The 26,566-nt window shown below is 46.9% G+C and overlaps 1 protein-coding gene across 4 annotated transcripts in view; it reads right to left on the bottom strand.

Moving 5' to 3' along the window:
• ncam2 (neural cell adhesion molecule 2) overlaps positions 1 to 26,566 on the bottom strand; it is a 152,806-nt gene that overhangs the window by 32,541 nt on the left and 93,699 nt on the right. For all 4 annotated transcript variants that reach the window (XM_042084236.1, XM_042084235.1, XM_042084237.1 and 1 more), the window contains exons 2-8: positions 22,927 to 23,001; positions 18,305 to 18,511; positions 14,921 to 15,064; positions 13,446 to 13,580; positions 7,472 to 7,589; positions 4,657 to 4,817; positions 1,940 to 2,085 (exon numbers count right to left, since the gene is read on the bottom strand). In XM_042084236.1, coding sequence (XP_041940170.1) covers positions 1,940 to 2,085; positions 4,657 to 4,817; positions 7,472 to 7,589; positions 13,446 to 13,580; positions 14,921 to 15,064; positions 18,305 to 18,511; positions 22,927 to 23,001 — 986 coding nt within the window. The remainder of the gene's footprint in view (positions 1 to 1,939; positions 2,086 to 4,656; positions 4,818 to 7,471; positions 7,590 to 13,445; positions 13,581 to 14,920; positions 15,065 to 18,304; positions 18,512 to 22,926; positions 23,002 to 26,566) is intronic.

The raw sequence follows: 26,566 nt of genomic DNA on the forward strand, positions 1-26,566 counted from the left end.
CTCATTTGTCAAGAACTACTGACGTGTTTATCTGTCTCGGTGTAATGGGAGCCACTCTTCAAACATGCGTTTCAAGGAGAAACTGATGAGACGCTGACAGTGGTGAAAAAAGAGGAATAGAAAGAGAACCCAATTCAAGAGTAATATCTAATGTGTCTTTTCTATTTTGCTAGCAACAAAAAAAAGAATAGCTGTGAATTTCTTTGTAAAGTCATCAAGCCCTACTGAGACTGCTGCAAAAACAATCCATACTTCATCTCTGCGTGAGTGTGTGTGTGCGTGTGTGTGTGTGTGTGCCTTTGTGCATAAATAATTACCCAGTGTTATTGTATTATAATGTGAGAACACTGACTGTGCTTGGATAAACATTAACAGTCCATCCTTTAACTGCCATTGAGTGTGTGCTGGGTCTATGGGGAGCTCTACATGTGTGTTTGTGTGTGAGTGAGAGTGATTGTGTGCATACCCGCTTACTACTCTAACAATCAGTGTAGTTCATGGCTCTATCTGGATGCATCTGGTTCTCACATCTTCATTCTAATAGCCTAAATACAGCTATTTAGATAATCATCATTTTCATCATTACATCCCTTCCTCCATCTCATCCTTTTGGCAGCTGGAAAGGGCCGGATGCACAATAAGGTGTTCTCAGGCGGAGTGCATCTGTCTATCAGGCCCCTGTGTGACCTTGTCTTATTGTTCCTTTGAATGTGTATGACTTGAATGATGATTACTATGGCAGACGCGTGGCTGGCTTATCACCATATCCCAACATGTGTATCCATCGTATTATGGGAATCACTCTTCAATCGTGTGTTTCAAGGAGAAAATAGAGACAGTGACATGAAGGAGGAGAGGGGGTTAGAGACAGAGACACGGAGAAAGAGAGAGAGACAGACAGAGACAGAGACAGAGAGAGAGAGAGAGAGAGAGAGAGAGAGGGATCCAGGTTTGCGTGTGTGTCAGACGTGCGTGTCTAACAGGCAGTGTGAATGCCCCAACATTTTCGAAATGAAAACAGATACCACTCAGTCACCACACTTGTGGTCTGAATAGGCCCTTATGTACTCAGTGGAGATTGTGTGTATATTTGTGCACGTGTGTACAGGTGCTTGTAGCTAGTGATTATACAAGAAGCCATGTGGTCTGAAGACATGTGGTCTGTGGTAGATGCTATTACTGATTACTACTACTCCTCCTATTCCCATAAGTAATTGCCTGGATGGTTTAGTGATGTGGGTATTGCGTGTTGTAATGCACAATTTGTAAGTAAGTGCAGGTGGCAGACAGAAACTCCGAACAAAGAGAGAGAAGCCAGGCGAACAAAATATCCCTATCCCACACCCCAACACAGCAGTTTTAACAAACTTTCCCAGTCATAGATTGAGGCGCTGGGGAATCAATACTCAATGGGACAATATCACAGTGGAAACAGCTACTTTCTGCTGACTCTCTAGATTATGTCTCTGTACAGAATGTGATGTTGAAATATTCTTCACAAACGTAATATGTAGAACTATATGCCCATTTACCATTGAATAAACATTTCAACCTCAAATGTGATACAAAGACAACACTTTCTAGACATGGGGAAAGAAAACATATTCAAATCCAATATTCTGCAGACTACATACAGGCTACAAGGCTTCCAGAGGGCCATTCCTCACTGATGGCATTACAGTATTACTGTGTGTGGAGACTGAGGAGAATACAGTGAGGGACATTGTGTGTGTGTGTGTGTGTGTGTGTCACCTCTTCCTCATCGGCAAAGGTCTGACTGTCGACATACAGGCTACAAGGCTTCCAGAGGGCCATTCCTCACTGATGGCATTACAGTATTACTGTGTGTGGAGACTGAGGAGAGTACAGTGAGGGACATTGTGTGTGTGTGTGTGTGTGTGTGTGTGTGTGTGTGTGTGTGTGTGTGTGTGTGTGTCACCTCATCCTCATCGGCAAAGGTCTGACCGTCGCTGGCTCTCCTCCAGATGATCTCGGGCAGCGGCTCGCCCTCGGCCTTGCAGGCGATCATGGCAGCGCTGCCCTCCACCGCGGTCACGTTGCGCAGCTTGGTGATGTGCGGCGGGACTACAGAACACAGACGGGGAGAGACAGGAGGGTGAGGCAGAGGGATGGAATAGAAAAACATCCAGGTGAGACGCAGAGATGGCGGGATATGATGAATGAGGAGAAAAAAAGGAGTGTGGACAGAGGGCGGGAGAGGAAGAGAAAATAGATGGACAGATGAATGCAGGAGACTGGCAAAAAAATCAGAGGCCATGATGAAACAGACAGCAGGGACAGAGACACACTGAATAAGTGATTTGCCGCTATAAAAGCCCTCTTCTCCTTTGATTGCCTTTAATCAGACCTTTCTGGCGGCTTATCCTTCACCCATGTGGCGCACTAACATCTGAGCAATCGGAGTCTTCCCAGTGAGCAAAAAAAAAAAAAGAGGCCTGGCTTCCCCACTGCCCCTGAGTCAGACGGAGTGCTTTGGCAGTCCGCAGGCGTTGCCGGCCACGGTTGTTGATACAGACGGCCACATGTGGCGCACTCCAGATTAATTCCATACGGTACATCTCCTCTTCCCAGGTGAGCCCGAGTACTACTGAGATGGCACGCCGCGTGAATACTTATGATCCTCTCTCTTCCCACATAGACCAAAAAAAGAAGAGATAGAGAGAAAGAGAGAGAGGGAGGGAAAAAAACCCTTGTTCTAGATAAAGCCTGCTGTTATGGCATTCAGCTTATTAGTAGGGTAATTGATGTACAATAGCTCTGGCTCCTCCAGGTGAAGTGATGCTCTGGCGGGGATGTTACCTCTCGGCTGTTAACCTGATAAATATACATTAGCGTCTCCACTCCCATACGGGAGCCCCCTGACGCTAACGGAGTTGCAGCGAGTCATTTCCAAATAATGGAAAACAGATTTGTATCCGAGGCCCCTGCGTGACAACAGCGAGACATAATGGCCCCCTCAGCTCCGACGCACATTCGGCACGTAGTGTATAGCTTTTCCTTTTCCCCTCTTTCTCTCTCTTTCCCTCATTCTCTCTCTCTCTCACTCCCACTGTTAACAGCTTTGTGTGCTCTCTCTCTCTCTCTCTCTCTCTCTCTCTACTCTGCTCTGCTGATAGTGGGGATTACTGTGAAGACTGGAAGCCTGCAGGACTGGACCTTGTCGGAGAAAACAGAAACAACTTTCCCACTCCTACAAGAGTGGTGAGAAGTTGAAAGGCATTGTGGTAAGGAAGTTGTTCTGCAACATTCATGACTAATCCTCCAAGGATTCCATATTTCACGCAGCGCTGACTTTAAGCTGCGAAACCCACATATGTACCACATTTGACAACTCCTTCTACCATATCTATAGAACAACATCAATCTGCATGCATGCAAAGGTAGAAAGACAGTAGTGTGCAGCAAATACTTTACTACCACTTTACTAACACCACTTTACTATCCTCAACAACAGCATATTGACTGAATGCCAGAACTAACACACACTATATTGCTTTTAGGAACTACAAAGTAATTAACATAGACAGATCATTAACAAAGTAATTGGAAAGTAATTAAAGCTTGCAATTGACACAAAAAAGTGTCAATATATCAATACATCCATAGCAGCATGAGACAGGGGACGCCTTCAGAAAGCCTATGCCCAGCGTGGGTCCAGCCACTCTGGCTGGACATCAGAGTGCGTGTGGGCAGACAGACTCCCTAAAAAGCTTTGCCTAACTAGGCGTGACAAAAAAACACACACCACAACCCTGCAGTGCTTCCTTCTTTCTTTCACACTGACAGGGGTCGTAAAAGAAAGTTACAACCACGCTGCCCACCGCGCTCTGCAAAAACAAAACTCCTCTCCAATAACGTGGGGATTCATTTAAATGAAGAGCGCCGAAGAATCCCCTTTGCTTGCACATTGAAAGGATTCTGATGACTACAGAATAAATCTCCATACATTGAAGAGGAGACAAGGCCCTATCGGAATAATCAGCAGAAAGGCTGGCAGCTTCATGAAAACCCAAATTGAAATTCTTGGCCATAAAGGATGTCTCTCCTGTTTTATGTTAAATTATTTAGAGCCCTGTTTATGAGACAGAAACATTGCCACACTTACGCTTTGTCTGTGTCTGTGTGTGTGTGTGTGTGTGTGTGTGTGTGTGTGTGTGTGTGGAGCGAGGAGCTGGCCATGGCTGGTGGATTGACAGGATATTTGCCTGTCTGAGCATGTTCTGAGATACAGAATGGTTTCAGTCAGTTTATTGAGGTGTCTCTGTATGGTCACTCAGAAGAAAAATCCTGTTGACGGATATGTGAAATGACCGGCCACACTCCTTGCCTTTCATTGCACATTTATAAGATGATGATTCTGGTTATAAACAGCACCTGTCTGTTGAAGTTAGTCCTTTGAGAAACCGATCATTCAGCCATTCCATTTCAGGTCATATTACTGAGTCCAGACATAGTCATAACGCTTTTAATATCCTGTGATATTAATACTTCAGCTGGCGTAGATATGCTGCTGGAATCAATCTGAGACGTGAATTCATTCTACTGGAATATCTTCATGTACCACACACACACACACACACACACACACACACAGGCGTTGTGCTTTTTCATATCAATGAAAATGGGCTTTCTCACCGAAGACTTTCAGGAACAGCTCCCGGTCTACCTCCCCAGCTTTGTTGGAGGCCTTACACTTGTAGGGGCCTCCGTCGACCTTCCGGATGTTCCGGATGGTCAGACTCGTGCCGCGGGCTCGGATGGCGTACTGCTCGGATTCTTGCAGTTCCACCCCTTTCCTGCACACACAAGCATCCACAGAGGGAACTTAGCTCAATTTAACATCATTTGCCAAATGTTGTCTCATATGTCTTATCTTTACTTAAGATCTTAAAATACTACTAGTCTTTTAATCTTAAAAGAAGATCTGGAGATCCGAAATGATTCAGCCAAGTTGATTTATTTCTAAGAAAAAATCAAGACTTTTGCAAGCAGCATTGTTTTTTTGTGCCAAACAAAATGCTGATTCATAACACCTACCATGCAAAACTCACACTTCCAAGATTTAGTTCTGATATGACATGAAATAGTGACACTAAAGTTCACCACAAGTTTCATTTCACACAAGATTACATCTTGACATTCCGGTCCAGACATGCTAGGCACATCACAAACTGTGCCAGGTGGATACTGTGGTATGGTGTTGTCAGCAGCACTGAGGATAGAGGTAGGTTGCTCTGTGTTCATAGCTTTATTTATTTGTTCATAGCTATTTATTTATTTATTTAATCAATCTGTCTTATTGAGTTCCTGTCTTATTGAGTTATTGAGGAAATATGATACTTACCATCACAAACACAGATTCATTGCTCTTAGCCGTCACATTTGGATAGAAGAAATAAATGAGCACCCCAATAAAACATATAAAAGACCCATACTGTACCATACACTGTACTAATGTACACACAGAACATAGTTATTACAGCAACAACATGACTGCATTGTGCATTTTTATAGTTTTGAAATGATGTAGAGATTTCTAGAGGGCTTCTTTTGTAGAGGGCTTCTTTTATTTGTATTGTACACTATGATAAGTGGGCTGGTTGGGAATGCAGGCTTAAAACAGTGAAATTGCAGTGGGAGTTTTGGACCATAATTCAGGTCACAGAAAGAGAGAAGAGGAAATGAGAAATATCTGAGAGAAGAAATTGATGGATGCACAGAAAATAAGAAGAAACTAAAAAAAAATCCCAGGAGGATTCAGCGCACAGACACACAGACCCACACGCCAAACACACACACAAGCCACAAAGCACTTAGACATGTCATTCTGAACTATTCGCCACTAGGCAATAGCGCACTGAGAAAAACCTCCTTAAATCCAATGTGTCACATAGGCTATACATGTTGAGACGTTGCACCTTGCTTGACATTCCAACTATGTACCTTTCACTGTCTGGGGAGTTGGCTGCCTATGAGCAATCGCAAAATAAATGACGCTTTTATTGTACTGCAATTTGTTATCTGCATTTTCCAGGGCAGCCCTGCGCTATGCCAAATGGAAGTCTTTTCACAGCCAGGAGTAAATCTATAACTGGTTACACATCTAGCCAAATTACATAAAAGAAAACTTTTGCAAAGTTGGAGTTCAAAATATTCCGAGCGAGTTTTCGCCCGGCCTCTCTGAACCTGCAGCCATTCGAGTGCAGCTCATTGTCCGGCTCCCGGGCTTTCAGGGGAGATTGGCTGAGAGGCCAGGGGGAGGTGCAGCTGCTGTGGAGGGCCTCGTGGAGTGATCTCCATTAAAGTGGTCCGTTTGGAGCGGAGGGGTCAACAGCCACAAGGGCCACATGCAGAGCCCAGCCACTAGGACTTTTTTGGGGGGTGGGCAGGACCCTCTGTATGGCCACTTCAATCACTTGTTTGAGTTTTTTGAGAGGTTCAGAGGTTGGAGATTTAGTCCGCGGCAGGCATGTGGACTAATCATGGAGAAGTCGTAGGGCCACGCGGCCCGTGCCATCCATCCTGCTCTTCAGCACTCGTGCTCATGAAACAGATGATTGAATATGTAACTGTTTCTCTACAATGGCTCAGAAAATATTTGAGAAACATGATATCATATGTTCTTTGCACACTGGCCAAATACCTAAAGCAAAGGCTTATAAAGACAACAAGAAGGAGAGAAAAAGCTGTGCTGATCAGTGCCACACTGCCATAAACAGCAACTTGCTTTGCTTGCCCCCCCCCCCCCCTCTTCCTCTTCTGTTCCCTCTGTTTTTCCCTCTCTCTCTCTGTTGTGTAGCGACACCCTTCATTGAGTGCATTCGTAAAAGGTCAGCGCGTGTAAACTCTCTCTCTCTTTCCATCTCTCACTCCCACCCACCCGCATCCGTTTCATCAGGCTGTCACTCCCATCGCACTGGGGGTAATTACTCTGATTGAGAGCCTGTAATCAACACATTGACCGCTGTCAGTCGCGGCCCCCTACATTAGCACCCAAATCAAAATGGCTGATTTTACAGCCAAGGGGCGTCATCTCTGGCCCCGATCCCTCTGCTCCACACTTCAACCTCTGTCACCCTGATTTCTTAAAGCACAGCAAATTATGGAGGCGCTGCTTCTGCTATTATTTCATTTGATGTGGCTCAGAGGGAGAACAATATCTCCTGTGTGCTTAACCTTTGGACTGCAACTCATATCACTATAACAAATATTTGAACTGCTATTATATTCAAATAATCCAAATATATTTATAATTTATATATATGTAAACAGAAGGGTAGCCCATTCTATGGGTGTGTTTTTGCATGTTAAGTGCTTGGGAAGATAATCAGATGTATCAGTCAGAGCAATTTCATTTCACAGTGTGTGTGTGTGTGTGTGTGTGTGTGTGTGTGTGTGTGTGTGTGTGTGTGTGTGTTAGTGAGTATGTGTGTGTGTGCAGTGGCCATACCTGTACCAGGTGACATCCGGTTCAGGGGAGCCGTAGGCGCGACAGGTGAGGGTGACCGACTCCAGGTAGTCAGCTGTGGCGTTGAAGGACTGCTGGGGCACAGACAGCACTGGAGGCACTGCAGAGACACACACAGAGACATACCACACACACATAGACAGATCATTAACCACATAATATCAGAGAATCATCAAATCATTAGAGTTTGTTTCTTAGATTTAGACAGCCTTCATGTCTTGCCTAAGCTAACGGGTTTAACCAGTGGGAACCAACTCTAAAAAAGAAAGGACTAAAAACAACCTCAACTCTACCTGTGCACATGATTTATCCAAGACTTGCAAATATATGTGTGTGTGTGCGTGTGTGTGTGTGTGTGTGTTTGTATGTGTGTGTGTGTGTGTGTGTGGGGGGGGGGGGGGGTATGCCTGTGCACCTGTGTGTGTGTTTAGTTTTACTTTTACTTTTACTTCAGTGCATTAACACTGATGTAAGTTACTGCTTAGATTGTCTATGATATTGCCTCTGACTTCAGACTGTAATTACTGACTGACTTTAAAAAAAAAAACACACACAAACAAATATCTTAGCTAGTATATCCTCCAATAAGTAAACACCAACACTGGTTTCACACTCTACACAAACAGCTTGGTGCGCACCAGTGAGCAGGCATCTATATTAGATTTGTGTGCGGCCCAGCAAGGTCTATTTCTAGCAGAGGTCAGACCTCAGAGGACGCAGAGCTTTGTGTTGCCGCGTAACAGAGCTTTGTGTTGCCGCGTAACAGAGCTTTGTGTTGCCGCGTAACAGAGCTTTGTGTTGCCGCGTAACAGAGCTTTGTGTTGCCGCGTAACAGAGCTTTGTGTTGCCGCGTAACAGAGCTTTGTGTTGCCGCGTAACAGAGCTTTGTGTTGCCGCGTAACAGAGCTTTGTGTTGCCGAGTAACAGAGCTTTGTGTGGCCGTGTAACAGAGCTTTGTGTTGCCGCGTAACAGAGCTTTGTGTTGCCACGTAACAATGACTTCAGAGAAGCCCAGACGACATACTGACGAGCGGTTATCTAGAATCTGAATGCGGGACAACTGCACTGCTGCTTAATGGCTCCACCGCTAAATGAAGCATGGCTTTGGTGTGGGCTCCATTCCAGTGAGGCCACTTGCCTGCCTTTGTGGGTAAGTTAGAGATGTCAGTTGTGATAAAGGACTGGGACAGGTTTGTGTAACGTTTGTAACAACTTCCTGGAAAATGTAAATGGCATTTTAATGGAGCATATTTTCTGAGTAATGGAACGTGATATTCAAGATAAAGAAAGCCTGTGTTGCATGCAAGATGCCCATAAATGGTTTTGTAAGAAAGAGTGAATGATGATTAGTGAGAGGAAAGAATGATTAGTGAGAGGAAAGAAAAAAGAAGCTCATGGATGGCTAGATCCACATGAAGGGTGGAGTGGGGTCAGGGGGGTATGAGAAGACTCACAGGCATAAGGCAGTTCTATATCTAAGAATAAGCCATTGCTGTTGCTTGTACTTCATATGAACCCTCTATAAACCCTCAGGTGTCTCAGTGAACATGACATACACTGTCAAAGCATTCCATTACAAGCTTCAAGGTGTCTATTTACTGTAATGGCTCATATTCAAAACAACTCTGACAGTTTTATAATACTATGGCAGCTTCATGCCATGACATCTAACTTTATGACACCTGTCATGTCAGTTATTAGTACTATTGATAACATTGCATTATTCCATCATTGCACATAAGTGCTCACATCGGTAATTGCCGGATTTGTCATACTACTGTAGCCTGGATACCAGACTCTCTGACTTTTCTTCCACCCAGAAGTCAACTGAGACCACAAAGTCAGATTGACCCATTGCATCAATTCACTAAACATTGAGTTATAATCCATGCATGTACCAAAAACCCAAACACATGTTTAATGAATGACCACACTTAAAATATGAATAAGGCGAACATGAGGTATTTGACTGGAATCGTAGCTTAGGAATTTTCCTAACTACTAAAGCCTGTCTCAGTTCTTTTGAAAATGAGACCCTAACGTCTCTGTACAGTAATGTCTCTTTTTTCTGCGTGCCACAGTGGCCCAAGAGGCCTCCACCTCGAGGCATCATTCTGAGTTATGTCCACTTTACAGACATAACACTATTTAATGGAGCGTGCGCTTGGCTAAAAAGATTAAATTAAGGGGATGTTTTATTCATGGTCACTTTAAGCCTGACTTGGCAGTATATTAGAACAACTAACACTTTGCTCTCACTCCCTATTGCACATCATAAATGTGAGCCGTGTTTGTCCAGAGAAGCACACATTATGGGCCATTCATTACAACTGGACCCAAATCGCTGACAGTCCGGCTCTAATTAGCTGCTCATTAGTTTTTTCCCAAAAGCACTTTATTACTCGGTGTGACTGCGACGCTGCCTGAGAGAGCAGTTATGCTCGGTGCATGCTCAGGTGTAACTGCAGCATCTTAAGATGCAGTGAAATATCGCCTGCCTGTGCCCTGTGCGTGTGTGTGTGTGTGTGTGTGTGTGTGTGTGTGTGTGTGTGTGTGTGTGTGTGCACTGTGTACTGTACTGTGCATGTGTGTGTATATGTGTGTGTGTGTGTATGGGAGCATGAGTGCATGTGCTCTGTACTGTACTGTGTTGCATTTGTGTGTGTGTGTGTGTGTGTGTGTGTGTTTCAGACCAGCTGTACCAGCATGATCACAGCTTTACCACTACACTACACTACACATTGGAGTAGAGATGATGACTCATCTCCCTCCTAATGAGTTCCTGGGGCAGCGTGGAGACAAAGCCGGAGCTGGAGCTCCCCACATCTCTCTCCTCTCCTCTCCTCTCTGCTCTTCTCATCTATCCTCCTCTCCTTTCCTTTCCTCTCCTCTCCTCTCCTCTCTGCTCTTCTCATCTACCCTCCTCTCCTTTCCTTTCCTCTCCTCTCCTCTCCTCTCTGCTCTTCTCATCTACCCTCCTCTCCTTTCCTTTCCTCTCCTCTCCTCTCCTCTCTGCTCTTCTCATCTACCCTCCTCTCCTTTCCTTTCCTCTCCTCTCTGCTCTTCTCATCTACCCTCCTCTCCTTTCCTTTCCTCTCCTCTCTGCTCTTCTCATCTACCCTCCTCTCCTTTTGTTTTCTTTCCTCTCTGCTCTTCTCCCCTACCCTTCTCTCCTCTCCTCTCTGCTCTTCACACCTACCTTCCTCTCCTCTCTGCTCTTCACCCCTACCTTCCTCTCCTCTACCCTCCTCTCCTCTCCTACCCTCCTCTCCTCTCTGCTCTGCTCTCCTACCCTCCTCTCCTCTCTGCAGCAGCCCAAGTACTGGGACTGAGCTCAGCACTGTGTGGGGGTCTAGGGCAGGGCAAGGCTTGGAGTGACCTTCACTAGAGGGTCTCTGAGGAAGGGGGACAATGCCATAGGGAATGGTAGAGTGAGTCCATGAACACACACACACACACACACACACACACACGCACGCACGCATACACGCACATGTACACGCACACACACACACAAACACACACACATACGGTCACACACACACACACGAGCACACACGCTCACACACACGCACATGCACACACACGTACACACACACAAACACACATGCACACACACGCTCACACACACACCCGCACACACACATACACACACACAACCACACATGCACACACACACTTCATAGAAACACAGAGGAAATACGTGAAGCTCAGAACCATGAATAAAACACCGACATGGTACTAGCCAGTGGCGCACTGAAACGGCTCCAACAAGATTATCATTGACTTCCTTGCCAATCGATGCCCATTTTCCAGGGCCTGTAATCTAATTCAGCCCATTCCCAGATGAGTTGGGCCAAATGGAACAGCACTGCTAATACGAGACAATACAGGGCATAAAGACATCAAACCCTGAGATCCCGCCATCTGACAAAGATCTGCACCAGGAGAGGGACCTTGAGATTCAGCAGACACACTCACAAGCAACACAACACAAGCAACACAACACAACGCAACGCAACGCAACGCAACGCAACGCAACGCAACGCAACGCAACGCAACGCAGTGCAGCGCAGCGCAACGCAACGCAACGCACAGCACAACGCACAGCACAGCACAGCACAGCACAGCACAGCACAGCACAATGCAACACGTGTTGTAACACATGCATGTGTGTGTGTTGTATACTGTGTGTGTCAATATATTATGTGTGGATCTGGTCTAGCAGTGAATATACTTCTGGTATTCTAAAGACTGCACCCTAAACTAGATGAAGACTGAAGCAACAGCACTACAGTGTTGTAAAAGGCAGTGTGGCTTTCACTGGGTGGTCAGACTAGAGTGTGCCCAAACTGGAGACATAAATTGGTTACGGGAGAGAAAGGCAGGAGAGAGAGAGAGAGCAAGGGAGAGGGTAGAACAAGAAGAATTTGAGAAAGAGGGTGTGTGAGAGAGGGATGCATGAGAGAGAGAGAGAGAGAGAAAGAGAAAGAGAGAAGGCCAGGAGGGCAGCGAAGAGCAGTTTGTTTTATTCCAGCCCTTGATGTGTGTTGTCATGTCGGCAGGATTATCAGCTTCGCCTCATTGAGCGGGCTTATTGGATCAGCTGGAGAGATTTAAGTGGTAAACTAAAGTGACTGGCCTCCGTGTTTGCCTCCATTGTGTTGGACGAGAACGCGATGGGTGCGGAGGCAAGACGTAGTGGCGTGGTGGTGGCTGCACCGAGCGCCACTGATCCCCCTCCACATCCCACTCTCTCATGCCCTCACCCCGCAGCTCCACACATCACATTAAAAGGTCACGGCGGCCGTTTCCCCCTCGACACTTTAACAAGAGCAGATAATGACTGAGTTATGGTGCTAATTCCAGGCCAAAGTGGCTCGGATAACGGCGCTGATTGCCGCTCGGCCCGCGTGAGCAGCGACTGCTTCCGAGCCGCTGGATTCCGGCGGTTATTGATTCAATTAAGCGCGGTGAGAACCGCAGGTGGCAGATAAGAGCAGCGATATGGAACCGACCGCACGAGCACACCACGCCATGCCACGCCGCTCCGGGGGAGGCCATTGTCCGAGGCGCTCCTCCATCTCAATAATGTCTCCCTGCGGCGTTGTGGTCCCTTGTGCCAGGAGAAAGACACTCTGCATCGCGAGCGTCCGACACAGGGGTTTTTTTTTTGACAGTGCTCAGCACTCAGTGCAAGGAAAGCGATTAGGCTGGGAGTTCTCTCGTTTGGCTGTTAATTAGTCACTGATTGGAAGACTAATTTCAAAAAGCAGCAACAGGAATGACTTCACGGGTCCCTTTTTGGTTATTAAAAAATAATGAGGCCCATATCTCAAGATAGTGAGGGGGTTATTGCTGCCCTGGACCAATGAATGTGGCAGTTTTGCTGCATTGGGTAACACACTCCCCAAAGTTAAGAGGAGGTTGTAGTGGAAGAGTTACAGTGGGCGGCAGCACATCTGGAGAGCTATTGTGTCTGGCCACCTCTATGCGGCAGAGTCCCTGAGCTGTGTTATCCACACACACACGCACACACACACACACACATACACATACACATACACAGACAGACACACAGACAGACAGACAGACACACATACACATACACATACACATACACATACACATACACATACACATACACATACAGTACACATACACATACACATAGACAGACAGACAGACAGACAGACAGACAGACAGACAGACAGACAGACACACAAACAAACAGACAGACACACACACACACACACACACACACAGACACACATCCCCATCCACACACATTCACACACACACGCACACACACACAGACGTACATTCCCATCCACACACATTCACACACACACGCACACACACATCCCCATCCACACACATTCACACACACACGCACACACACACACACAGACACACATCCCCATCCACACACACAAACTCACCCACACAAACTCACCGTTCACCACCACGATGATGTCTCTGAAGTCGATCTCGCCTCTGGCCTCCACGCGTGCCTCACAGCGGTATACGCCTTCATCAGCTTTGGTCACCTGCTGGACCTGGAGGTTGTTGTTGGGCAGGACCTGAAACTCTGTGGTGAGCGAGGAAGGAGGGGGCGAAGGAGAGAGGGAGAGAGAGAGAGAGAGAGAGCGAGAGAGAGAGAGAGAGAGAGAGAGAGAGAGAGAGAGAGAGAGAGAGAGAGGGAGAGGGGGAGAGACCTCTCATTAGCACTTCAATCCCGCCTCAACAGAGCTATTTATACAGCTGAGCCACAGAGAGTGCCATGAGTGGGAGGCATGTTTTTGGAAGAAATAACAATTATACATAAAATGACAAAAACAACAAGAATAAGAATAAGTTGGATTTAGTTTGAAATTCATATCCCTATGTCCGCCATGGGAGAGGAGAAAGATATCTTGGCAGGTAGCACTAGCTCAAATCCTGGCCTAACATGAAAATATATGAATCTGCAGCGTTGCTGTCAAGTTGGAAAGCCAACGTGTTCAGGGAGATTGTTGGACTTTGTCATATTCTCACTGGGCATGTATACGAGAAGGTAGTGTCAACCACTATTATGTAAATTCTGTAGTTATTTTAAGTGCAAGCATACACTTTTAACTTAAAATGTGTTTAGGCAGTGTCATTAAAAACATAATTAAAATATTGTTTTTATGTTAATTAATTGCTATTGTGCTTGCTGACATCAAAACACTCCAGAATGCAAAATATCCTGTCCCTGGTACACGGCTGGATAGCATACTGATATGCCGTTTCGCAACAATGTCCTCTGTGAAAAACACCCCACTAAACAAAAATAGTGTGTAGCGTGTGTCCTCTGTGCCCTACTGTGACTGCCAATATGGGAGAACTGGGCTGGTACTGGGCGAAGACTCACTGTGATTTTAGTATGGGAGAACTAGATATTCATTCATCACAAAGCACATTACTGTACATGCATGCGGGCTATCCAATGTCATTTACAAAAATAAAAGCAAAAAGGACATACATTAGTAAAAAGAATTGAAAGGCCTGATGACACAACAACAAGAGACCACATCCCCACACACCACACCTTTATATTGCATATTCATACTAGAGGTCACTCCTTCTCTTTGTTTGTAACTTACTTAAAGTTAAGATTTGTTTTGCATAGTCAGAGAATACTGGTGAAACCCTTGCTGGGGTGACACAAGCATGTACCTATCTCCCTTGAGGGGCACTGGACCCTCACTGAAAAGAATAAAAGCCTGTATCCTGATATTCCATCGTCCTGACTGAGTCTCCAGAGAAATATGGTAGTAAAAATATGCTATCATAACTCATTTCAGTATGGGAGAACTGGGCCGATTTTGGAAGAAGACTGACTGTGTTTTGAAGAGAAGACTGCTTTGAATATGGAAGAAGTGGGGAGAATTAGGGAAGGAGACTCACTGAGATTTTCTGGCATGATCTCCATGTTGTTGTAGAACCAGGCCACAACCGGCACGGGGGAGCTGGTGACGTCACAGACCACCTCGGCCACTGAGCCCTGCCGGAACTCCTGCGGCGACTTCACCTCGCGGAACGTCAGCTTCTCTGTGGGACACAGGAGGACACGGTGGCATCACACAGAGTTAGAGTTACAAACAGTAGTTTACTGACAGAGTTCGAGTGGCAGACAGAGTTCGAGAGAATGATTCGTTTTCTTTCACTTTCATGTGTGTTTATGTGCAGTGTGAAGAGAAGACTTCCGAAAATTCTCATTCCAAACAATGAGGTTAAACGAAACTGCCAATTCTCCAACAGCAACGTGCCTCTTCATCAATTCCAATCCAATGTGTCCCTGAGAAACGAAGCCTCTCTTTGAGGAGTCTCACTCTCCTCCCTCTGCTGTGACATCAATCAGTTCAACTAAACTCAGCAAACAAAACAAAGCAAAGTAAAAAAAAAACATGCACACAAAACAAAATTAATAAATAACTCCTTATCTGTAATCAAACAGTCTGTAACATGTTTAATGTTAAGACATTATAAATGATTCTATTTGTGTGTGTGGGAAGCCATCATAAACGGCCTCTCTCTCCATTCCTCTTTCTCTCGCTCTCCTTCACTCTGTCTGTCTCTCTCTCTCTCTCTCTCTCTCTCTCTCTCTCTCTCTCGCTCTCTCTCTCTCGCTCTCTCTCTCTCTCTACAGAAATAGGGAAGCATCTTCAAACGAGCCAGACGCTCCAATCTCCCCTTCATCTGTTTCCCCCTCCTTTGAGTATTGATTAGCGAGCCACGTCTGCTTGGACTTAACTCTCGGCTCTGTGCAGCATTGCTTATTACACGGCATAAACAAACAGACCGCCTGGCCCCTGACGCTCGCATTTGATATCCACCGGTGGGGGAGAGACGGAGCGGGCTTGGCAGCCAGGAACGAGAGAGCAGACTGGAGAGAGAGAGAAAAAACCCCGTCAGGATGCACATTTCTGCTGTCAGCATCCCGGGCTGATGTCCGGCGAGCGGTTTGGATATCATCATTAGCCAGCTGATATGATGCAATAGCGCATGCATGAAAAGAGGATGCCTTTCATTGGGATCATTAATGTCCAATCATTTGAACCGCATCTTCCTGCCATCATCTATTGGATTGGTCTGGACTCCCTGTACAGGGGATGAATTTCCTTTCCTTACCCCCCATCTTTCCTTCCAAACCCTCCTCCTTCCACTCGTGCTGTCTTCCTTAACATCTTTTAATCCAATTCTCCCCCTGTCCTTTATAATGGGACTGAGTGTCTTTCTCTTGTCTCTCTCCTCTGCTCTGCCTTCCATCCGTACACCTTTCCTCTGATTTGGTCTCTGCATGTGTCAGCTCACACGACACTCTAACTCATTGCTATTAGCTCAAGCCGCGAGAGGCACAAAGCCAGACAATAGACTCCCCGCCTATGCAATCTCATGTCACAAGTGAATCCTACGGGCATAATCCCCATCTAGATAATGTCGCTGTCTTTTCCTCTCTCGTTCTCGATCTCACTCTTCTCATCCTCTCTTCAAACTCTCTTTGCCATTGCCCCCCTCCTCCTCCATCAAATCCTCCCTATTTTCCTCATGTGCCACAGGCTGTTGGCTTGTTGAGAGAATTACATTCAGGTTTTCATCAACAAAATTGTCAAACATCCTTGAAGGGAGCACATCCCGTTTCCCAATTTGTTGTGCTTTTCTCTCTCTATCTCTCTCTCTCTCTCTCTCTAAATGTAATTCTCTCTCTCTGTCTCTCTCTCTCTTGGTCTGCCTGCAACCCCCTGGATGTCATCTGTTCACATGGAAAATAACAACCGCCATTCACTCTGGGGATAACAGCCCTTTCATCAGGCAGACAGCTGGAGAGTGATGTTGTTAGTAGGCTTTACATGCATAATGTTCCTCAACTGAACAGCTAAATGGGTCTTGGGATTGAAGTGGCAGCCCGATGCTGCTTGATAACGTCATTTCATGTTCTTTTTGTTGGGCCAGAATTCATCTAGGTCTATTTGACCAACAACTAATCAGTGGCACTTTTCACCCATTCAGATTCACATCCGCTGTATCATCCCAAAATGGATTCAGATTCAGAAACGGACAGTTGGTGCGGGGAAGATAAATGTGGGCTTGCTATATAGGTCACCACTTCATGTTACATTACAATGGCTTACCATCACTAAAAGACATGAAGTGTGTGTAGTAAACAAAGACTGATGGGCCAATATGAATAAAATGTTGTTGTTATGAGGCTACAATCCTTAGCGAGATGACTAATCAATGTCAGAAGTGTCAGCCAGCACACATATAACCTTGTTTATAGCAACCGTGTAGCGTCTGCGTAGTAGCACATACAAGCTTTTTCTCTTTCTCGAGAGCGAGGCATCACGCCGAGAAGTGTCTACAGCAGCAGAATCTCCCCTAGCGAGCGCTGTCTCCTGGCAGAGCATCTGCTCGCCTCCTTTACAGCGCATCATAAAGACAGGACCCTCAGACACGCGTGGCGGAGGTGGTGGAGGCGGTGGAGGTGGTGGAGGTGGTGGAGGCGGTGGAGGCGGTGGAGGTGGTGGAGGTGGTGGAGGCGGCGGTGTTGGCGCAGCGAGAGGCAGTCAGGGATGCTGCATGCAGGGGCTTCTCCTCGTGCTCTCCGAGAAACGCTCTCTGCCTGCTTACCTCTGATTTAATGTTAAACAAGCCCAGCTACTGACAGGTGGAGCCCTCTTCACAGCCGTTTGAACAGGAATGTGTGAGTGTGGGGGATGGGCACACATGAGAATGAGGGTGTGTGTGTGTGTGTGTGTGTGTGTGTGTGTGTGTGTGTGTGTGTTGAACAGGGAGCACTCTGAGTCAGGCACCCCAGGAAGCCATGTATCCCCTGAAGCACTATACACATTCTGCCCAAATGAAGCAGCAGGTTAGAAAAGGCAAAGACACTCCAGGGGGTGAAGAAATCTGCTGCAACCACAATGAAAGCACTGCAAGCTCAAACACACACACACAGACACACACACACACACCATGAGGACACATGTAGAGACATGCATATTCAAAGCACATACGCATGTATGCATTTAAAATGTACTGTATGGATGTTGTACATCCACAAAACAAACACGGAAGCACACACACACACACACACACACACACACACACACACACACACAAACACACACACACACACACACACACACACACACACACACACACACATTCAGAGGCTGCTCACTCACACATGTGCCGCAGGTTTTGCCAGCATGCCTGCAAAACCTGTGTGTGTGTGTGTGTGTGTGTGTGTGTGTGTGTGTGTGTGAGGAGAGAAGGGAAGATGCTCACGGTAAATCTCCAGCACCACGGTGGCCTCCTGTGTTAGTCCCTGCGCATCGGTGGCCTGGCAGCGGTAGATGCCCGCATCCTCGATGTTGGCATTGTAGAGTGTGAGCCTGGAGCGCACGCCCTCCGTGTGCAGTGCCACTCGCTGTGATGGCACCATGCGCTCGCCCTGCGGGTTGTACCAGTCCAGGCTGATTGGCTCTCCGATGGCTGAGAAGGAGAGAGTGAGAGAGAAAGAGAGAGAGAGAGAGAGAGGGGGGGGGTTAAAAAGAAAGAAATTTACTTTAGGGACACCCAAGGACAAAAGGGAGAACACCAGGGACTGCGGAAAGGGCAGGGTGCCACACTTGGTCTCCAGGTGCTGGCCCTCATAAATCCTCCTTGGCTGGGGGGTCATCAGCACATGGCAACTAACCACCCCACCTCCCCCACGACACCTTCCCTCAGCATCTACCCGTGTGTGAGCCTGGTCTCACAGCGCTGCAGGGGACACTCAGGGCAACTGGAGGTCTGGACAGAGAGGCCGATCTGGATCCAACGTGAGCCCAGATGAGCTGCTGGCTGCTGGGCTAGCTGGGGGAGCAGGCAGGGGTTTATCAGGGGATGGGCAGCGGTGGATGCCCAGCGGGGAGAGGGCTGGGATGCCGAGGGCCATGGAGAGGACATGGGGGCCCTGATCCGAAATGACCACAGGGAGGCGCTGTGTGGTGCCACGGCAGGGGGGTCAACCATGGGGTAGATGGAAGTAGGGGGCATTTAAGATTTCCTATCTCATCCTCTCTCTCTCTCTCTCTCTCTCTCACACACACACACACACACACACGTACACGCACACGCACACACATACACACACACTTGCTCTAAATCCCCGTTCCATGATGTCTTGCTTGTGACACAGACCATGTTGTGAGAGGTGAAGAGCATTAAGAGTGAGGCCATGCAGCAGACTGATCACTCGGTGGAGAGGCTCTGCTTCAGCAGCCTGTCACACTGGACTACACATGCTCTCAGATGGATGAGTGGCTGCTGAGCTGAGCAAGGATGCACGCACGCACGCACGCACGCACGCACGCACGCACGCACGCACGCACGCACGCACGCACGCACACACGCACACGCACTAACTAACACACACATACGCACTAACTAACACACACACACACACACACACACACACACACGTTCCATTTACTTCAATTTCTTGGACAGAGCCGTGTCGGGCACAGAGCGCGCGACTAGCCATTTGCTGCCACTATTACTTCTGGTGTTTGTCATTAGGCTACATCATTGTCATCATCATTACAGTTTGCCAGGCTTTAGTGTAGTGTCCTGTGTTTAGTTTTGCCTGTTCCCCATGTGCTTTGTGTTTACCTGCCTGCCACCTGTCTTTGTCTCCGCCCCATCTCCTTATTTGGTCTGTGCTTCCTGTCTTGTTAGTTTTCCCTCCGTTTCTGTTTCCACACCTGTTCCCCGTTAATGTCTTGTTGGTCTCGTCCAGTCCTCTGTCTTTCTGTTAATTAGTCTGTGTATTTCTACCCTCCTGTTTCTCTGTCCTTTGTCGGTTCGTCTCTCTGTTTCACCTTGTCGTAGTCCTGTCTGTCTGGACGTAGTGAGTTTGTAACATTGAGTTTGTTAGAGATTAAAGTGTTTTTGCTTCAACCTTGGTCTGAAAGAGTCCTGCACTTGGGTCTGCCTGCATATCCGTGACACATGGGTGTAACTGTAAGGTAAAGAGGGCCTATCAAATATTAATCTGGAACCAATAAAACCTTTTCAATAATGAAAACAATAAAAAAAAAAACACATCTCCCCTTTCCACAGACACACATATGCTTCCCTGCTGTAGTGCTGCCTGGCACAGCCTTTCACATTTCACGCACTGTGGGAGTGCAGAGGGAACACTGTTGCAGATGGAGCCGCCGTTATATATGGACTTCATTATTTGTCATGTGGCGCTGGCTTTGGGGGATGGAATAAGACAGCCTGTGGATGGTGCTTCAGTGGCTTGCACAGTGCAGCTTTATGACGCTCTCTGACTGAGCAGGCAGCATAGACACACAGTGGGGCTGACATGTGAAGGCACTTGTTCCTCAGGCAGCAAGGCTGTGGGGAGAAGGAAGGAAGGCTGCAGCGGCTTCAAACAGAAATTCTCAGACTGGTCGCACTCCTGTGCGTGACAATCCTCTCGTGAACAAAGGGAACAAGATCAGAGTTTTATCATCTGTGGGCATCCAGGAGCCAGGAACGCTTCCGATGAACAGCCATCATCAGAATATCATCAACAAAACCGCCTACTTTCACTTCCACAACATTGCACATGTCCGCCCCTCTCTGCACCTGTGTGTCTTGTATGTTTATGGAACCTTGTCTATGTACCTTGTCTGCTTGTTTGTATGATGATGCAATTATGGGCAGATAATTGTCTTTTCGGATCCAGCGGTTTCAGAGCCGCTCATTTTTCTCTATAGACGCTATTAATAAAAAAGAATCCGCTGTTCAGGGTAGCCTTTAAGAAAATTGTCATCCTACTCACTTGTTGCCTCAACCTAATAAAATCCTATTTTTCACAGAAGCCTGGACGTTATCCTTGATTATACCATCTGGCTGCCCAGCTACAGTAATTACTCTGTTAAAGTTAAGCAATTTTGTTTTGCCCTCACTAAAACAGAGGTGATGGTGACAAGGTTTACAAGGTCCAAAAAAACAGTTGTCTGCGCAAGTTCACATTTTTTGACGAAAAAGCTGTTGGACCGTGACGTCGGACAACCAGATAACCACTGCTACCAGGGACGTGCACAGAGATGTTGGGGGGGCAGGGGCTCAAGTGAAAAAAGGGCACTTCTCATAATTTTCCAAATAATAATTGCTTTAAAACAAGTGGGTAATATATAGGCTAGCAAATGTCTGACTAACCAATTTATTAAAATACCCTCCTCATGCAAATATATAATACAGGTTTCTACAAAAGAATCAGTAGAAGTATTGTACAATCCCCTGTATCCCCCCTCCTGTGAGGTACTAGATTTAGGACACTCAGCACAACTCCGTGCACTTCAGCCAGCAAAGCCAGAATTTCATCATCTGTAACCTAAAATATGGCCTGAACCTGTGTTCCTCCAATGCCGTCATCCTAGGGGGTCCGGGGGCATGTTCCCCCAGTAAAAAATGTTGTATATTTTACGTGCAAATGCATCAATCTGGTGTATTTTGAAAAGAAATTCAAAGGTTAGACTTGCTTATTTTTGGATGGAAATATTTCTGCTGTAGCTAATTTGCACTTTAAAATATTAACCATGCACACACATGGTTAATATTATAAAGTGCAAAATAGCTGCAGCAGAAATCACACAAAAATGATTTCATAAAGCTTATTTGATCTGTTTTTTTTGCTTTGTTACTTGTTAAGAGTGTGGAGTTGGCCAGAGGTCTTTATCAGCTTCTCCTGCCTGCTCGCTGCCCTTCATGCAGCTGCCGGCACCTGACAAGAATCCGTGCCGAACCCCACCGTCATGGCCTGCCCGGGCTCCGGGGGCGTTTGACCTCCACGCTTCAAGGGTGTTAGCCGTCAGCGCTGCTCTCGCAGGGAGAAAGAGAGGGAGAGAGAGAGAGAGAGAGAGAGAGAAGTACCGCTGCACTGTTCTGCACTCTGGCATTGCTCCAGCAGGGGTCAGCGTGGATCAACCTCCCCACCTCCACCTCCATCTCCACCTCCTCCCTCGACCTCTCTCCTCCTCCTCCTCCTCCTCCTCGTCTTCGTCCTCCTCCTCCTCTGCGATAGCAGCAAGTCAGTTCCCCACCTGCCCTGGCTGAGCGTGAGTGTGGGGAGCGGGAGGAAGGGCTCTGCTCTGGGGGGAAGCCCAGCCATGTGGAAAACATAAAGCCTGGAGCCCAACCTGATTTAACCCGCCATAATCTCCACTCGGATGCGCGCTCTCCTCTGCCTGGCGCTGCCGCCGGGGACTCGGCGCCTCCGGCTCCTCCAGCCGAGAGCTTTACGTGCCCTGAGACGTGCTGCCAGGGTTCAGGGAGTCGGAGCCCATGGGTAATCTGTCCATGTAGCAGGACTCTGCCAGTGCTGGTGGAGGAGTTGGAATTGGAGGAGAGTAGGCTACACATTGACCTTATGAATCGGAGCAGTGATAAGCAGTGATGCATGTGCGAGGTTGTGGGCGGGTGTTTATGGGACCACCCTACTGCAACCAACTACGTGTCCTCAGTCATCCTGAGAGGGCTAAATGAAATTGTTGTGAACTACATCTGCTGGAAAAAAAAGGCCACAATCAATTTACTCTCCATTATTATATTGTCCTTAAACTTATTAAAGACCTTTCAACCTTTAAAGTGTTCATGTGAGTTAATGCACCATGATAAGGCATAGCCTGCTGCTCTAGGTGGAAGAATTACTACTAATGCATCCGTTAATGACTTGGCTCTGATCCAGCAGACTGCAATAGATGTCAGACGCGTCTAGGCGACGATGGTCAACATGTCGGCGCCGGGAGTGGCTATAGAGCGAGGGTGATTGACAAAATCACTCAACTCAAATCTCAGTAGTTAGGCACACCCACATGATATGGAAGTCAATGAGGGGAATAAAGGAGTAGCAATAAACGTGGTCACTGTACCTGTACATGTGAAGAATTTGGACTCCCCCACGCTCAGCTCAACCTTGCTCAGCGAGATGGACACTTGAAGGACAGCTAGGAGACAGAGAGAGAAAAAAAGAGCAGTGTTAGGACAGCGTGTTGATACATAACAAAGGAAAAGAGCCAGATGTCCCTCTGTGGCCTGAGCACTCTCATGCTCCTCTGGCTGATTAAACCCAAATAAAAGACAGTCTGAGCAAAGAGAGAGAGAGACAAAGAGACAGAAAGAGAGAGAGAGAGAGAGAGAGAGAGAGAGAGAGAGAGAGGAAGAGAGAGAGTGAGAGAGAGAGAGTGAGAGAGAGAGGAAGAGAGAGAGAGAGAGAGAGAGAGAGAGAGAGCACCAGTCAGTCAGGGAGGTGAGATCAGCTCAGCGAGCCCCAGCTGAACAATCACTTCAATCACATCATCCAGCGAGCCGCACGCGCCAACCTGATGAAAAGCAGGATTCGTGTCGAGATCAGACCCAATATAAAGAAAAGGTGGAGGAAAGCGAAAGCAGGAGAACAATAAGAGAGAGAGAGTGACAGAGAGAGGGAAAGAGAGAGGGAGGGGGAAAGGGGGGAAACACCCTTTGATCTATCCATCTACCTGTCTGGCAGCTCAGGCCTCTCACTGTTCATTTCCATAGCCCTCTCTCTGTTTTTATGGGCTCTCTTATTGAAATGTGCCCACTCCCCTGCCACTCGCCCGCCCCTCACCTGCCACTCAGGGGGCACACGGGCAGAGCTGATGAGGGGAGGCAGAGACTGACAGACAGACGGACGGACAGACAGACAGACGTGATTGGTAGACGCCACTGGTTCAAAGCTTAAGGGCAGCGGGTAGTGTCTTTCAGGCTGTGAGAGACCGAATGTCTTCTTACAGCATGCAAGACCACACTGGAGTACGGTGGACAGACGGAATGCTACAGTGAGAACTGTGATTTCATTTTTCATTTTGGATTATTTATTCAAACAATTTAATATGTCCAACACATTGCAGTTTATTATTATGATAATTGGCTATTATGTGATGCAGGAAAGACAGCTTCGCCAGGGTCAACACAAAATGTAATTTTTGATAAAAAATGATTGGCAATTTTGTTCATAACTGCCGATTGAAAACATTACAAAGAGTATAAAAGGAAAACAATTTCCCCATCGAAACTGGTGGCCAAGCCAAACAAGTGTCAAACATGCTCAAAATGGCTTGTGGGTTAGCAAACGAAAGCAGGGGAAAAAGCAGGAAAAAAGCATCTCTGTAAGTACACATGTGCATGCCCACACAACCCACTTCTCCATGTGAGATGAATCAGCCCGCATAATTACTTAAATGTCCTTCCCCAAGAGCTGTGAGAGGCACTTTAGGAGTTTGGCAAGGGAACTGTTGAAAGAGGTGAAACAAGTTTCTTATACTCGAGACACAGAACGTGGGCAAATACATGGGAAAATAGTGGCACACACTTACACACAATCTCATTCACACACACATACACACATACACACACACCTACACACAAATACTTTCACTCACAATACATGACCCCCCCCCCCCCCCCCCCGCACACATTTCCTCTCTCTCTCTCTCTCTCTCTCTCACTGAGCTCAGTGGTGTGGGGCCTGTACTCACTGGGGAAGCACTGGCATCTGGCACAATGATTAATTACAGCCGAGTCTGCAGCCAGCCACCGGACAGGGAAGTGGCGGCAGCTCTGGGCAGCCTGTCCAAACTGAACTCAGACTACCGGACTGGAGTAGCTTCTCTCCACATTCCAACTACACCCACTGCCCGACCACACCATGTTCACTCGACACCTCTGGTGTGGAAACAATGGCTACACATCTGAGCCTTGGAGCTATTTCTGCTTTTAGTGTTAAAATTATACAACGGGGAAAAAAAACTCCTCCATCGGTTTGTGTCAGTTCTAGACAGTGTGGCCACGGCATGAGGATTCTGTTTATTCTACACGATGCCATGTGACGATGCTCGCAGTGGAATCTTTTGTTTTGGAGGCAGGCCACAAAAACTCAGGTGGTTTCCAGGGAGCAGGGTCAAATCACGTCAGCCCTGAGGATGTGCGGCTTGAGTGTCGAGTGCTATGTGATGACATTTAAACTGCTCCCCCATCTAACGCTGGCCAGCCCAATGCCAACGTGCAGCATTCCCACACATGTACATGTGAGAAAATTATTTTCGTGTTTGTTGTGGGGCACCGGCTTTTCTCTCGTCAGCTTAGTCCCTGTCAGAGTTGCTCCACCGTGTCAGAGGCAGATGCATTATTCATGGCATAAATAAACTAACAAGGAAGTTCACTTTTTACGCGTTTTCATATAAATAAGATCAGAGACTGGAATATATATATATATATATATATATATATATATATATATATATATATATAGAGAGAGAGAGAGAGAGAGAGAGAGAGAGAGAGAGAGAGAGAGAGAGAGAGAGAGAGAGAGGAAGGAAGGAAAGAGTTCTCTGTATGAAAGGACTGCCTATAGAGGGCAGTAGAAAGGAGGAGAAAACAGAGGTAGGCTGATGTCATCTCTGCAACCTAAAAGCAACCCTCTTTCTTCTGAGGACAGCCGAATAAAATACGTACCCCTCCACCCCCAACACACACACCACTTTCTCTCTATCCCTCACTACCCCTATTCCTTTACACAGACATAAACACACACACACACACTTATACACAGAAGTCTACAAAATCTGCTATTATCGTGTGAGATGTTGGGGTTTGGGTTGTGGGTTATCACTGAAATATCATAAGTGGAACTGAATGTAATTATATCAATTAATTACACAGGCTTGGCACAGGAACTGCACTGAGATAAAACCAGTCCATTTGTCAGCCAAAATAATCTCATTTAACTGATAGGCATCGACAGACAGCTACCAATAATAACAGCTTTGGCTTTTATCAGTAGCTAGTATAATTTCTAGCTGAAGAAGTAAAAATGAAACACAAATAGTCAAAAATCTACCTTAATCAACAATAGCAGAGAGAGAAAGAGAGGGAAAAGAGAGTGTGACGGTCCTGGAATAAAAGCAAATATCTTGCTGGTCAGAGATACGCACACAATAGCACACATCAGAACAAGCAGCAGAGCAGTCAATTACTGAACATCACTCAGCATTTCAAAATAAAACTTCAGGTGTGCCTAAACACGCTGGCCACTTCCTCCTTTACTTACAAACACACACGCACACACACACACGCACACACACACACACGCACGCACGCACGCACACACGCACACACACACGCGCACACACACGCATGCACACACACGCACACACACACGCACACACACACATGCACACACACACGTGCGCACGCACAAACACACACGCACACACACGGACGCACACGCACGCACACACACACATGCACAAACACGCATGCACACACACACGCACACCATCATCATCATCATCGGCGGACACTCGAAGTCGAGTATGTCGGTCCTCCTTCTTGGTCCTTTTGGGTCTTCAGGTGGGCGAAAAGGCCAATCCTGGACCCACATATTTTGGGGCAATGTGGGCATGGGTGGGCAGTAGCGCTTGTGGGCATGGGTGGGCAGTAGCGCTTGTGGGTTTGGGTGGGCAGTAGCGCTTGTGGGTTTGGGTGGGC

This window comes from Alosa sapidissima, chromosome 2, assembly GCF_018492685.1.
Source record: "Alosa sapidissima isolate fAloSap1 chromosome 2, fAloSap1.pri, whole genome shotgun sequence".
NCBI classification, from domain to species: Eukaryota; Metazoa; Chordata; class Actinopteri; order Clupeiformes; family Clupeidae; genus Alosa; species Alosa sapidissima.